This window comes from Centroberyx affinis, unplaced genomic scaffold (assembly GCF_046629955.1).
Source record: "Centroberyx affinis isolate AG114_WGS23_722 - 3 ecotype Tasmania unplaced genomic scaffold, CSIRO-AGI_Caff_v1 ptg004640l_1, whole genome shotgun sequence".
Lineage (NCBI taxonomy): Eukaryota > Metazoa > Chordata > Actinopteri > Beryciformes > Berycidae > Centroberyx > Centroberyx affinis.
This window is the reverse complement of record NW_027282241.1, coordinates 24,611-40,657: the sequence shown is the minus strand read 5'-3', so window position 1 is coordinate 40,657 and position 16,047 is coordinate 24,611. Positions and strand designations below refer to the sequence as shown.

The window sequence follows — 16,047 nt, the reverse complement described above, 5'->3', positions numbered from 1 at the left end:
ACATGATATGCATCAAATGCAAGCCAAGCAAGACACTAAACCCCTACCTGCTGACTCACTGTAAGTCACCAAAAATATAATAATTTACTGTAACACCAATATCACTCTCACTTTCCCCCCTGTAAGATAAACCCGCAGTGCTGCCACGCGCCATTTCTGCCGCTAGATGGCGGTAACGACGCGCTTTTCAACAGTTGAAACTTTCTGCGAAGGGGGGGGGGGCGAAGAAAAGGAAGGAAGCCAGCTTATCAACAACACTGGCCGACGTGAACTTTAGCGTGTACAACAACTGTGTGTGCGTGTGTGTGTTCGTGTGTATGTGTATGTGTGTGTGTTCGTGTGTGTGTGTGTGTGTGACAAAAAAAAACTAAACCGAGGCAGCTTCCTTCAGCTAGGCAAGGTGACGAGGTGAAGCTGACAGCTGACTGACTTCCAGTTTTCACCGGTAAGAAGCCGCTGGATTTTTTTTTATTTTTTATTTTTTAACTCTTTTTCTTCTTCCCGGCGTGCAGGCTGTGATAGAAAAGTTGGGTATTGTTGCTTCAGTTGAGCCGAGAACAAGCTAGCTTTTTTTTTAAACCTCGTTTTAACTTAGCGTATATCTCTCTGAGGAGGACTGCTTTCAGTGAGTAGGCCGACGCACTGATTTGTGTTTTGTTTTACTGTGTGTTATCTGGTTTTTATTCTTTTCGCATGGGCGTGCCGGTTGTAGTTTATTACCAAATCTCTCCGGCGGTTTACTAGCTCATTGAATGGGGTTTTTTTAATAGTGGCTTCAGAGCCAACTTGGTGCTTCGTGTTGAGTCTTAGCAGGCTGCCGGACACCTGTAAGTACCGCCATAGAGATATAATGTGACTTTCTGCAGTTTATTAACACTAGGAGAGCAATAAATGTCTCATCAGAAACCCGGTTTATCAGTTGCGAAGAGGATTATAGCTGATTTTGGCCTCTTGCTGCCTGTGCAGTGAATGAAGCGTGCTGATCATCTCTCAGCTAACCCTTGTCAGCGTGACTGTGTGTGTGTGTGTGTGTGTGTGTGTGTGTGTGTGTGTGTGTAAGAGAGAGAGAGAATCTGTTGAGGCTGGAAAAAGTGTGTTGATTCCTCCTTCAGTGACTCACTTTTATGCACAGTTAGAGTCACGCTATGAGCTTTGACAGTGTAGTTTCCTTTTGTAAGGCAATGTGAATTTTATCTAACCTTTATTTAACCAGGCGAGTTACTTAAGAACAAATTCCTGTTTACAGTGATGCCTCTCGATGAGGATTTGGGGGGAAAGGGAAGAAAAAAAGACAAAGTAATATTACTATGTATTATCATTATTTGAAGAGAAACAGGGACACAAGATAGATACAAAGGGTAGTACTTTGCAGAAGGCAATAGAAAACACAATAAAAACTGTAATGCAACAACAGCAACAAGGACTCCACTAAAAGAAATTAAAACATGCAGCAAAAACATACAACAGCACTGGTAGAGAGGTGTTGTCAATTTGCTGAGAAACAGTTGCATGTGTGTCATGGTATCCTGGGTTTAAGAGAAAAATACAATGATAGTAACGATAGTAACAGCAACAATAATCTTTATTTATGCAGAATTTAAAAAAAAACAACCAAAAAAACAGTTAGCCTACATATTGCTTTAACAGTAAAAGGAGTAACACATACCAAGATAAAATCAACAGGAAAAGCAGTGAAAGCAAGGTAACAAGTATGAAAGCAAGGCATGTTATGTAAAGTGTTATGTTAGGTAAAGCATAAAAGGGAAGTAAAAAACTATTAACGAAAGATCATTGCATAAAAGCAAGTTTATAAAGGAGATTTTAAAGAAGTGATTTGAAAGAAGACCACTGCTTGGTCCTCATCTCAAAGCCTGGACGCTGTCTGTCTGGTACAGAGAAGACAACTGGCTGTGGATAGATCAAGTGTCTGGACCCCCTCTGTACTGTGGCGGAGCGGTATAGCTGCCCGGTTTGAAGCTGCAGGTGGTTCAGCCAACTGTGTCAACATTATAGGCCGCCATGTCAAATTCAATTATGTTCAGTCAGCATTCATTCAGAGCAGGGGTCCTCAACTTTTGTGTCCTGCGACCCCTAAGAGTGAAGCAATCCCTACTTTCAACACATTGTCTCAAGTGAAATGCATTTTCAGACTTATTTCACTTGATTTTAGTGGTAATCCGCAAGATTCGTTTTTATTATTATTATTATTATTTGGTGACATCTTTGGTGCTAAGCGCTCATTTCTGTGAGGTTTCTACACTGCACGTCCCAGAGATCACCTGTCAATCAACCATCGTGGGCGGGACTGTGGCGTCTTTTTCCTTGGGTTTTCTGTCATTGAAGTTTGGCACTCTTTTCTTTGTCTGTTCAGCCATGGTGGCTATCCTTGCTCATGCTGTCTACCCAGTTCTTCTTCGGTTTATTCCAATCGGAAACGTAAAACGCATCACTTCCTGTGCGAGGGAGGATTTTTTTCCCAGGAAAGAGCTACCAGATGCTGTTTAGAGCGAATGGAAAAGCTTTCATGAACTGGGTATAGGTTCGAATCACTGTTGTGTAACATCAATCGTCAATAGAGAATAGCTAAATAAAAATCTATTTATGTGGAAATGTCACAGATTAGTACTTTAATTATTGGCATTTTTCTTTACATGTGGTACCTCCACTCCAAGTTTTGATAAGTAGACATCTAGATAATGTGCATATCCAAATCAGCACATTCTATACATGTGTGGTCTGCCTCTTTAAAGTGAATATATTGTCAAGGTGCATAGTTTTACTACACGCCAGGACACTTTCTGTACACATGTATGGACTGTAGACTTGTTAATGTGAACATGCACATTTATATTTTTTTTACTGTAAATTAATTTACCTGCTTTCTTCAGATTTTCATATCCTTGTCATTGTTACATTATTTTAAATTTTTTTCATATTGTACATATTCTGTGCACATTCTTTCTTTGCCTCACTAAGTCCTACTACTGCTGTTACTTTGCAGAACCTAATAACGCTTTAATCCAAACTTTCTCATTCATAAATTCCACTTAACATGTTCTGGTGCTGAAATTGTCAGTCCCCCCATTTGCTATATCCTAGTTTATATTCTAATTTTCCTGTTTATATTCTATTTTCCTGCTCTATCTTGTTACTATTTGTTGCCGCAACAACCCAGTTTCCCCCACGTGGATCATTAAAGTTTCATTTTATCTTATCCTAAAAGTTGAATACTTCCCAAATAAAGTCATTTATCAGAAGCTTAGAAACATGAGAATAAAGTCATATATTTTTTTCACATTCCATAAATCATCTTGCAACCCTAAGGTAATCCCACAACCCCTCCCAGAGTGATAAATGTTTGTGTTGATGAGTTAGAAATATGGGCCAATTTTACGTGGCATATACACTGGCAAAGCTATTACAGTCTCTGTTCTCTATAATGGCAACAGTTTGTATTCAGAAACAAACTTGATTTCCGAGGTGCTCAGTGCATAATGAATTTCTAACCTTGTAGAGGCGGCAATAACTGCTATTCCACTGGTAACTGTATCCAGATTACATCACTGTTGCGGGGTGATATTTTCGGGGGTGATGTTAGCACCCCCCTCTTCTCTACTTCAGCAGTAAGGTTTATTGAATATAATGATTAACAGTTTTGTTAATGATTTAGCCATTGAGACTCCTCAGATAACAAGCTGCTCAATTGTCCTGTGTAATCTTTATTCTGATTGTGAAGCTGGTGATACTGGGCCAAGCAACATTGATGACCTTTATTGTCCATTTTAAATTCCTTTCACAATAAAGGCCTCAGTCTCAAACACCTCGTATCGGCGCATTCTTTGCTCTTTTCTCGTCTAATTCATTCCATTCACAAATTACACAGCCGAAATTGACAGGCAAACTATCTTGCCATTTGCACAGCGCAGCAAGATGGCTTTCATTTGCCATCTTATCAGGGAAACGGCGATAGTGAATAGGAGCTAATGACCCGCTCCTCCCCAGTCATAAACAAGAGGCAGGCTTCCTGTAGCAGACAGTCTCAAAGGTTAAAAGCCTTTTATAGGAGCTGTGCTGTTGATCTCCCGCCCCGCCACGATGACGGAGGTGACTCATCCACGGTCGAGGGCCCGAGGGTGACAGCTGGGGATGTTTTTAATCAGCCTCCTGATTTATTCATGGATGACGGAGGGTTTGAGTTTTATTGAAGGAAGGGAGACGACATGATGGTAGTGGAGACGGAGAGGAGACAGTCCTGTATTTGGTCCATTCCTCTCTCTGACTCCCTTGTTTTGTCGTCAGTTAAAGGGACATTGAAGTTTAATGCTTTCATCGACCTCTATTGGCGTCCGAGGTTTTGGAACAACACCGTTAAGTCTCTGGCACAGCTTAAGGCGGCCTGTAATGGACAGACATATAAATATAATAGGACGAGTAAGCCAGCTAATTAGAGCTGAGATCCAACAGAACTTCTAGTGAAGAGGGTAATGAATCACAATGCAAAATAACACTGCTTTGTCATTAGATTTTTTGGCCAGAAAACAAAATATGTTGCAATGCCAGTTGCTCAGTCTTAGCACCGTCCATCTCTGAGGGGGGGTAGGGGAGTTTTTTCTGGGCTGGAAAGTGAGTTTTTGAAAGCCAGAAATCCCAGCACCTGGCAAAGTAGCCTAATCATTGAGTTGGTATTGATTAACAACACTATCACCTACTACTGCAGATATATTGTGGTCATTTTGTGCTATGGGGAAGTAAAACACTTACTTATTGCACCTTTAATGACTAGATAAGAAAAAACTGAAGTCCTTGTCAGTCAACAGAGAACTGATTCCATACTTTGGTGTAAAGCAGGTTTTCCATCTAACCAATCACAACACCACTAATTAGTTGCACCCTGCTTGAAAGAAATCTTCTGGCTCAGTCTTTGGTTGGAGTGAAAACCAACACACTCCTGGCCCTCCATGGCACCGCTCGTGTAAAGCGTTTGCATGCCGGTGCTTCTACCCATCATGCAACATTTCCCACTTACACTGTATTAAGAAGAAAGATGAAAAGGCAGCCACTACAGTTGCTTATCTTGCCAGCACTTCACAGTAAAGGTTACGTCCTTGGCATAGTTAAGGCCAAATAACCTCAGTGGCTCCTTCGAGCGCGGTGGCACAGACTGTCTTCTTCACACAGTTGTTATAGCTATTTATTTACGAGTTTGTTTATCTCTGTTAGTGTTCCCCGACCCCCAGGCCAGCGAGGCGGGCTTCCTCTTTGTTTAGTGCGGCCTGTCAGCGCCTCGGAGGTTGGCGGTGATGAGTTATCTTTGGGTACCCGACACCTTCTCACCCCCGCCCTGGCCCCGCCCCCCTCGCAACTCCCCCCATTCCCGTTTCGCTCCCTGCAGAGGAGGACACAGCTATTTCTGGGTGCCAAGGTTAGGCTGGGGCACACGTGAGATTTGGTTGAGATATGGCCTGGCAGGAGCTCCGGTACACAGGAAGCATGCATCTGCTCTCAGGCCAGGACGCTTAACCGCGGCTTTAACGATGCATATGAAAGAATCTGCGCTGTATGTGAGAGTGGAAGTGATTTTAAACTTGGTCCCACAGTCATTCAAAGACTGTGTGGACTGCAGCGTTGGCCTGTGGGCCCTCTGTGAGAGGCGATACGATCTGCCTATCTGTTTCTGGAGTCTTTTCCCCTGAAGTCAGCTGTTTGCAGGCGGTTAGGGGTGGAAAGGCCACACAGGAACCAGTTCTGGCAGTGGCTAAGCTATGTGTGGACATACTACAGTATAAGTTTCTTCTTTTGCTTTGGCTACATTTCACGCCCCTCGCTGCTGGGTTTTGGCTCAGTCCAGAGGGATTGACATAAGCATTACCTCATAGTTAGACTACTGGTTTGTTTCTTTATTGTGTGGGATCAGATCAGATATCCCACAGACTTCACAAGACAGGTAGCTACCGCACACACCCACTATATTTTTACCGTAAGCACAAGGCTTGCAAATGTTTGGGGGCAAATATGCTGTTGTTTAAAGTTAATCAAATGGCTTCACTTTTGCTATGGGAAACGTCTCTCCTGATTACACAGCATCAGCATGTACTGCAGATATTGCCTCACTGGGTATTATGATTTTGCAGCCTAGTGTTTAGTCATATCCTATTTTAAATCATATCCTAAGTTCTTCTGCTTTCCAAGGAATTGAGCGACTAATAAACACAAGACAAATCTAGGGATTAGTTGCATCTGTCTTTTCCCAAATCCTCCTCTGAGTCTTTTCTCACGCGACAGAAATAATTAATACTGTAGAAGCTTATGAGTCCTGAGGAATGGAGGCCACTCATAACGCTGAAATATAGAAACTCTTGACCACTGCGTCTTCATTATTAATGTGCATGTGCAGTACAGACTAAGTTTAAATGCTAAGCTGGTAGTGGAAGTTGTAGAAATGATCTGAAGTCCCACTTTACCATTTCCCTTCCTGCAGTCAGTTATTTATTTTCTGATCCTTTGTGCCTAAGCATGAACAGGTTCTCTTGCTCCACAGCTTCAAATATGTGATATGCCTATTCTTCCTTGTTTATTCAGTGTGTCTTGGTTTCATTTATATTCATGAGATTTTTTCTCTGTCTAGCACTTTGAGATGAACCTGTTAAAAGTGCATTCTAAATAAATGTGGCTTGACTAGGAGAATAAGTAGAACTGTAAGTGTACTTTAACCCTTTATGGAATATTTCTTTATTACTCAAACACAATTCAAACAATTCACTGAACAACAAAGCCGAATCAGGACACCGCTCAGTACAGCAGCAATATACAAAGTGCCTCCGCTACTGGGAAGTCACATTAAGAGTAAAACAAAGTAAAACTCTATTGTCTTGATGTCAGAGTCGTTACAACAATGAGAACAAACAACTTCTCAAACCTCTCTGTAGACATTCTGGGAAGTGGAAACCAATTGCAGAAGCAACTTCTGTGTTGCATCTGTGTTGCATCAATATGTTGTGAAGTGGGTGAGCCTTTGTCGAGGCTGATGAGTAACAGCAAGTCAATTCCAACAAACACACAATCAGTGAGTTTTTTTCCATAGACTGTAAAAAATAAGGTTTTTCCACAGGGTCAGGCTGCTTAAAAGAATGGGGAGAATGTTGGAGAATGGGGACTGTGACCATGAGGCCGTTGGTTTGAATCCCTGGCCTGGACTGGCTGGGAAAACCTGGGAAACAGGGAAAGTGAATGAGTAATGCTTCCCACCTGCTCCAGCTGAGCTGCTCAGTGACTAACAGTAGAAGACTGGATGTACTGGGTAGCTTGCTGTGGCCTATAGTAGAAGACTGTGGTTGTACTGGACAGTTCCCAGTGTCCAACAGTAAAAGACTGGATGTACTGGGTTGTTCCCAGTGTGGATTAAAAAAGGAGAACGTCACACACTGCTTCCAATGCTCCCACATTTATTCAACTGTTGCACAAGGTTTCGACTCCAGGTCTTCATCGGGTATCTGCTACATGAAGAAACAGGTGTCCATTAATAGTCAATCAACCATGATCAGTGACATCACTTCCTGGCATAGAAGGTTCTTCCAATGATTTGATACAATACAAACAGATTACAATTTACACCATACAATCCCAGAATATATCAACATTATCCAGTGTGTCCTACTGACAGTTCCCAGTAGCCACCAGTTGAAGACTTGGGTTGTACTGGTCAGTTGTGGTATGAATGTATGTAACTATATGAAACAGGTGCTGAAAAAGAGCATACATGCTCAGCTAAGCGGCACTATGGATAATGCACAGCTGCATTTAATAGTTAGGATAAACATGACTTTAAACATGGCTTTACTAATTTTAGCCAGACTTTGGCCTCCGTGAAGGATGTTTTGTGAATGGCTCACAATAGACAGCAACATGGAAACCAGAGTAATATGATCCAGCTCCATGTAGATACAGGACACAATAGAGCGACAGTCGGGCTCTTCTTCAGGTCCTGTAGTCATGGCAACTACAAACAGCAGCACAGGCTCTTTAGCAGATGAGATGTGCTGACTCAGCGGCAGGTTCACATGGAGGAGACGACGTTACTGGCTGACACCTGCCTAGATAAGGCTTTGGTTTGGTGTGTGTGTTGTGGGGCTGGTGGGTGGGGGAGTTGTGTGTGTGTGTGTGTGTGTGTGTGTGTGTGTGTGTGTGGGTGTGGGTGTGGGTGGGTGGGTGGGTGTGTGGGTGGGTGGGTGGGTGTGTGGGTGGGTGGGTGGGTGTGGGGGGAGTGTGTTAGGGTTAAACACTGAACTGGTTAGGTGAAGCACTGAACATCTCAGTGTTTTACCTTCCATTGAATAGGCAGGGTGAGTCATCCCAGCTAGAGGAGCTGCCACCCAGCTAAACACAATTGAATTTGAGCTCTATTGTCACGTGATATAAAATCTGAAGGCGTTTCCACCCTTCCAAAAAAATGGGCAAGTAAGAAATAGGGCTGAAAGGATTATTTGACAGGATATTGCGATTGCGATTTAAACTGCAATTCATATCATCACTTTTTTCTTGTCAATTTTTTTAGAACTTTAAATTTTTGAAAGAGAAGTGATTTTGCTAATATAAAATTGGTCAGTGTGCAGAATTTCCTGAGTTTGAGTATGATGAAAGGTTTTCACCAATATTGTACTTGATTCATGGACCAAAAATTACCCGCAGCTCTAAAACACCTTGTTTAGAAATCCAGTTTGAACGCTGCTCTCTCTTAAGCAATTAGGCCTAATTGCAGCCTCTGCGATTTGGAAATTGCAGAAGTTCATATTGCAATTTCGTTTTTTTTTTTTTCGATTAATTGTTCAGCTCTAGTAGGAAATGGGGAGGGTGTCTGGATGTGTGTGTTCATGCTTTGAATGTTAACCCATATTTTGACACATTTCTGAACATCTGATACATCTTTAAAACAGTTAATGTGAATGACTAATATGCTCATTTGCTCTGTACATCTGATAATGTAAATATCTAATGATGCACATTTGCACACCCTGCATATATGCTCTTACACTGGACTATACATTTGTAAATGTGTAAACTGACAATATCTATAAATCGGTCAATGGTCAACATAGCAAGAATTCTTTCCAGCCAATAGCATGATAAAGACCTACCTTTAATCTTTAGTATTTTTATCTTGAATCTTTTCTTTACTGCTGCAATGACTTAGTGTCCCCTCGGGGATCAATAAAGTTTATCTGATATTGTGACGTTGGCATTTCACAAATGGTAGCCTAGATGTGGCAACACTGTACCAACCTGTAATGCAGTTATTCAGGCTTGGATTTGTTTATTCAAGTTTGCTTGGCTATAAATGGCATCAACTGGCAATCAACTGGCAACTGTTGCTTACATTGTTAAGTATTACTTGTTTGTGAGTATCATAGTAGCTCCATTAAATTCTTAATTGACAAAGTTGCTGTGAACAAGCTGATCAACCAATTTGAGTTTAATTCTAACCTGTGGTGAAATGATTAGTCGATTAATCTATTAGTTGATTGCCAGAAAATTGATAGATTATAATTTTGATAATCGATTAATTGTTTTAGTCAATTATCAATTAAAAATACCAAATATTTGCTGGTTACAGCATCACAAAAGCTATGATTTGCCGCTTTTCTATATTTCATAACATTATAAAATGAATATTTTGTTTTTTTTGTTTTGTTTTTTTGCTGCTGGTCAAAGTCAGCAGTTTTAAGAATCACTCTGGGCTCTTGTAACTTGTGATGGGCATTTGTTATTATTTTTAACATTGTACAGACTAAATCATTAATTGATTAATCAAAAACATAATCAATAGATTGATCGATAATGAAAATAATTGTTAGTTGCAGCCCTAATTGTAACAGTATTTGTCTTTTGTGTGTTTTTTCCCCTCCTAGGGCAGGAATAATGGTGTGCACAGATTGATCGTGAGGTTTCCTCTGAAGAGAAGCTTCGCTCGACCCGGGCCATGTTCGCTCCCAGACCCAGACCCAGACCGCCTCTCTCCTGACAGGGAGATTCACCCAGGCCTCACCTGCCAGGATCCTGACTGTCTACCTCAACACACACTCCCTGTTCTACCTCTCAGGACATCCTCACCTCTCTACTACCTCAGCACACACACACGCACACGCTTAGCCACGTGTAGCCGTTATCAGCCAGCCCAGAAACGCCGCCAGACGCACAGTCTATCGCCAGGCTCTCAGGTGTCAGTCATCCAGCCACGGTGTCACACAGTCGACTGGGTTTCTTCCTGTTTAGCTGCCGTTATCACCGTCTCCCTCTCACCTTACACGACCCCTGCTGGGCGGAGCCACTCGGAGCAGCCATGTTACACAGGGTTTTGTGATGTCCCAGGCGTGCGCCAGAGGAGGAGGAGGAGGAGGAGCAGGAGCAGGAGCAGGACAGGGGCGGGGCCACAGAGACGCTCCTCTGTTTGTGGTTGGCAGCGAAGATGACGAGCAGCACACGGGCCGAATGGAGGCAGGCGTGAAGAACGAGGTGTTTCGAGGAGAAGGGGAAATGGAGGATGACGAGGATGAGTCGGTAGGTAGAGTGTCTACCGTGTAGCCCATTGGTTCAGGCGTATAAAAAGTTGCAGTGAAACATTTACTAGTATCCAGGTGTATCAAGAGGTGGATTGCAACATTTCTTAGTATGCAGGTGTATAAAGAGGTGGAGTCTTATTGATTCAGGTGTTACAAGATGGTGGCTTCATGCTTTGACATCATTGCTCTTCTCCCAAAGGCTCGGCAGTTGATGTACAAATATTTGACTGCTTCTGGGACTGCATTTCCTAATGCAAATTACACTCACATAATTCATTTTTATATCTTTTTTTGTTGTGGAATGCCTTACAAAATGTTATATTCCCTTCCGCTGTTCATTGCATTTTGCAGTTCTCTTTTCACTCGCCCCCCTGCAGAACAGCACCCCCTGCAGCTGGTAGGGATTCAGTGTTTTGCTCAAGGACACTTCAGCAGGGCGGTTCACTGAAGGATGAACTCGCTAACTACTTAGTTGTGGTTTTGATCAGTTGTATGATTGCAGGTCAGGAGGCAGCATCTTTATGCACAAGGGAGGCCAAATATTGGTAAATTTTGACAGTAGCTTGGAAGTTTATCTGTTCTACCAGCCATATTGGCAGGTAACCAGACATTGTTGAGAGGTCTATCCTACTCTAAAATAGCTCAAATCTGCTAAAATAGTAAAAGTAGCTGGTGAATTCTGGAATTCATTAACCAGTGTGGCTGGCTGATGAAAAAAAAAACGTTTCCTGCCCTGATCACAACACTGATATTATCGGTTAATATTTGCCTACATTTCTTCACCAGCTTAATATCAGCATTGGCTTGTATTCACAAATATTTCAGCGCAAGTGTTAGGCCTACTTGTTGTGTTGAAGTCTACTTTGGCATAGGGGTTAGATCTTTATTTATGAATGTGCCGTGTAGCTGTGATGAAGCTCTTGTTCAGATATTATGAATGTGTTATAAACCAGACACACTTATGAACCAGAGCCTGTGTGTACAGTGTTACTGTGAATTAAACATTTACATGTTGAAAAAGGAGGAGATTTAGTTTTGAAACATGGAAGACACACTGTTGGTCATTTTAGGTCAGTAGAAAATGAATGGGACTGGAAACGCTCGGAAGAGGAAAGTTGTATTTGGAGTTGGGGAGAGTGGAAAAAGAGATGAAGACGGGGATTTACAGAGGCTGGCGTGAGAACAATGCAATAGATAAACAACTGTGAAGCTTCTGGTCTGTCATGTGTGGTAGTGCTACTGTAAAAAGACTTTGTGGTACCAAAGATTATCTTCCCTGAACGGAGATGCTCGCTTGCTCGCTCTCACTTCCTGTCTTTCTTTATCTCTGTATCTCTCTTCGTTATTTTTTACTTTTACATTTTCATCATTTAACTGATGCTCTTATCCAGAGTGACATAAAATGAGTGAACAGGACACATGGCTGTTAATGGACACATTAGACACAGTAATCGAACAGTGAAATATTTTTTACAGAACGATGTCACAACTGCTAAAGTAGGAACTTCCCATTAACGTAAGAACCCATTTATGCCATAACTGTGCAGTCAGTAGTGTAATAACCCTGTTAACGTAATACATTTCCCATTACTATATTATGTGATAATATATTATTTGATAATATAATTGTGATAAAATTACCTACCAATAAAGTAATGTTTTTTCATATGTTAACATAATAATTATTATATTATTGGGTTTTATTACTTAATTAATAAGCAGAAAGTTGAAATTTTCAGGTTTCAAAAATGAACCTAAATAAAATGAACTGACAGTCTAATGATAGTCAAAATTCAATACACAACTGTCATCCATTCACCAATTTAGTAGTTATGGTGCTTATTGATCATTGTAAATTGATTATATTTAAAACATTTCACCCTTCTTCTTAATGTAGTAAAACCCATTTATGTAATAATTACTACGTTAACATGGGGAAAAAAGTTATTAATTTATGGTAGGTAACATTAATTGCAAAGCTATTATGTCAACAGGATTATGACTCTATTAGCTGCAAATTGTGATTGCCTTAATGGTTTATTATGTTAATGGGAAGTTATTAAGTACAAGGCCAGCCTGCTGTCAGCTTCCCTTCATGTCTTCTCTCCTGTACACCGTCACCTCACTTACACATTGTTTTTCTGTCCCTGTCACCAACCCCATGTTTCTTCTTATCCCTCTCCACTCTCACCACCACCCCTCCCCCCCCCCGCCCCCAGCCGTCAGAGCGGCAGATTGTGGTCGGCATCTGCTCCATGATGAAGAAGTCCAAATCCAAGCCCATGACCCAGATCCTGGAGCGCCTTTGTAAGTTTGACTACATCGACGTGGTCATCTTCCCCGAGGAGGTGATCCTGGAAGAGCCTGTGGAGAACTGGCCTCTCTGCGACTGCCTCATCTCCTTCCACTCCAAAGGTAAAATCAATCTAAATGGTTAAATGCATCCTGTGGCACAATGGGTTTTGTTGCTTCACTGGCTACGTCTACATGCATGGAGTAACCCAACTACTGGCTATCCTTCACGGGATATCAAAGATCTTTTCTGGGTTAAGTTGTTTACATGAACCTTTGATAGCCTGTGACTGAGCAACTAACAGAATATTCCTGACCAAAGACGATCCACTGGCAAAAAAGTATGAAAAGTTGCCCACCTCAGCTATCTCTCCCCTCGTCAATTTAGCAATGTTAGGTTACTTCTATTACAGGGGAAAGAAATGATGACCCCAGTGGTAATAGTAAGTACTGCTCCCTGCCATGGTTTTTTGTTGACATGAAAAAGTACCCATAATGCTGTGCGAGTCTGAGTTTGTGCAGAGTGTGGTTGTTTAATATCAGACTAAGCCAGGCATTTTAGCCTGGTTTTCTCATAATCTGAGTACAAGCTAACCTGGGTTATTGTTTTGGGGGTTTTTATGTTTTATGTTTTCGGGTTGTCCGTGCGTCCGTACGTCCGTCCCATTCTCGTGAACGCGATATCTCAGGAACGCCTGGAGGGAATTTCATTACATCTGGCACAAACGTCCACTTGGACTCAAGGATGAACTGATTAGAATTTGGTGGTCAGAGGTCAAAGGTCACTGTGGCCTCACACAAGATGACAACCAGGACAGGGGCCCTCCTGTTCCTCTGGTAGTCCACCACAAGCTCATTGGTTTTGCTGATATTGAGCTTCAGGTGATTGTCGTTGCACCATGTGACGAAGCTCTCTATTAGTCCTCTGTACTCCTCTGTAAAAATAGTCTCTAAGTGAAGACAGCATGTTTCTCACTGGAAATGATTCACTGGAATCATACATGTCAATATAGTGATAACTTCCATTTCGCCAAGAAATACACTTAATACCTTTTATTAAATTCCTTCAAAGACTTCACTACATGTATTTTATGAGTCTGGACAGACATGGATGTAAACTGCAACTTGACTTGTTGGCGGAGGCATACAACCGCGAGGCGGTTATTTCTAGTTTTAGATTATTTTTTGTCATTTTTGCCTTTTATTAGATAGTTTAATAGTGAAGAGAGACTGAAAAGATTGGGGAGAGAGAGACAGGACAACATGTGACAAAGATCCTAGGCCGGACTCAAACCCAGAACGTTGTGGCCACATGGTACTGTATGTGCCTTAGACCACTGAACCACCAGGACGCCCCTTTCCTGGGTTATTCTAACAGTTATGACGTTTACATGTGTCTGCACAAAACCAGTTTACTTCAGTTACTGGGTTAACAATGTAATTCTCTGTGCATGTAAACGCAGCCACTGAGGATGGCAGAGATGGTTATTGTTTTTTAGGGAACACTACTTCCTTATGTCACAGCACAGACTGGCTTCTCATGTACTGTTGCATGATTCAAGATTCAAGATTCAATAATTTTATTGCCATGTCAACATAGTTGAGAGGAATTTGTCTTGGTTTACTCTCCTACAACAACAATGCAATAGCAGCACACAATATACACACAGTAAAACAGTAAACAGCAATATACAACACACAGAATTTACATTTACGGCACAATACCCAGAAAACAGCACGTTATCCAGCACGTAGTAAGGTGCATTTAGAGATAATCAGTGCAAGTTCAGATGCCTGATGGCTTTGAGGTAGGTGCTATCCCTGAAGCGAGATGTTCTACACTTAATGCTGTATCTTCTGCCTGATGGGAGGAGATTAAAGAGGTAATATGCCGGATGAGAGGGATCTGTGGTGATATTTTTAGCCTTCCTGATTATTCTGGTGGAATAAAGTGATGCAAGCGAGGAAAGACTACAACCAATGATTTTAGATGCTCTGCTCTGATCACTTTTTCAAGCTTAGTCTTGTCCTGAGTGGTTGTGTGGCCATACCAGACAAGAATGGAAAAAGTGAGCACACTCTCAATTGCAGATCTATAGAAGTGAGTCATGGCTTTCGGGCTGACCCCGAATAGGGAGCCGCTCTGCATTCTCTTGACGAGTTGCCAGGCTCACATCAGCCACACCAGGCTGTCTGGCAGCGACCAGCGCCTGTCTGTGGAAATGGCTCGGTGAATGTGGGAGTATGGAAATCGGTCTAAGGCTTCTTATTAATTTAATTCCTCAGCTAACCATGTGTGGTTTTTCAAGGGCAGAATTAGATCAGTAAACTCAACACACCTCACAATATACAAGCCTTCTCTCTCAAATTTTGTAATGCTGTCCACACATGGTGCTGCATGGGCATTTACGTTTTAGTTTTTTAACTTACACTAAATGCAACAGTAAATACGATACTGTGGCCCACACACACACATATATAATTCTTTCCTCTCGCTGAGTGATTTGTCTATTTGTGTATTTGAGTCACAGTTTGTCACATGGGACTGTTTTTCATTCTATTTTTAATGGAATGGGAAATTTGGTGTGTTGCTCAGACCATGGGAATATAGTGGTCCAGACTATGATTACTCACTCACTCACTTTTTTTTGCTAGACATACTATACTTAAACTAATGCAGGAGTCTGCTTTTGAATTACCTGGATAAGCAGTGTGGCTTTCTGCCATAATGCTATAATCCTTTCCTGCATGAAAAACACATGTGACAATGCCACTACTAATACTGCTAATACCACTAATTATACTACTAATAATAACTGTATTTGTATAGGACTTTTCCTAAAGTTAGCGAGTGCTAATGTGTTGGACTAGACCTGAGTCAGTAGAAGTACAAATGTAAAATTGGCTATAGATTGAATCGTTATTGTGTTATATCAATCGGTGATAGAGAGTAGCAAAACTGACATTTATATGAAAATGTTGCACATTATTACTTAGTTATTTGTAAATGTTGTTTGGCCGTGGTCTGATGAATATACATGTTCATTACCTTCATGTGATACTTTTCAGGTTTCCCTCTGGACAAAGCTGTGGAGTACGCCAAGCTGCGAAACCCACTGCTCATCAATGACCTCAACATGCAGTATTTCATACAGGACAGGTACAGTGTGAGCAGTAACACACTCACACACACCGACACATC

At 41.6% G+C, this 16,047-nt stretch overlaps 1 protein-coding gene across 1 annotated transcript in view; it reads left to right on the top strand.

Moving 5' to 3' along the window:
• Window positions 1–314: 314 nt before the first annotated feature.
• The window catches only part of LOC139665642 (inositol hexakisphosphate and diphosphoinositol-pentakisphosphate kinase 2-like), a gene marked incomplete at its 3' end in the record, with an annotated part of 39,490 nt that continues 23,757 nt past the window's right edge, over window positions 315–16,047 (top strand). Inside the window, exons 1-4 of the mRNA XM_071544724.1 lie at window positions 315–445; window positions 9,903–10,551; window positions 12,773–12,968; window positions 15,915–16,005. Coding sequence (XP_071400825.1) covers window positions 10,354–10,551; window positions 12,773–12,968; window positions 15,915–16,005 — 485 coding nt within the window. The remainder of the gene's footprint in view (window positions 446–9,902; window positions 10,552–12,772; window positions 12,969–15,914; window positions 16,006–16,047) is intronic.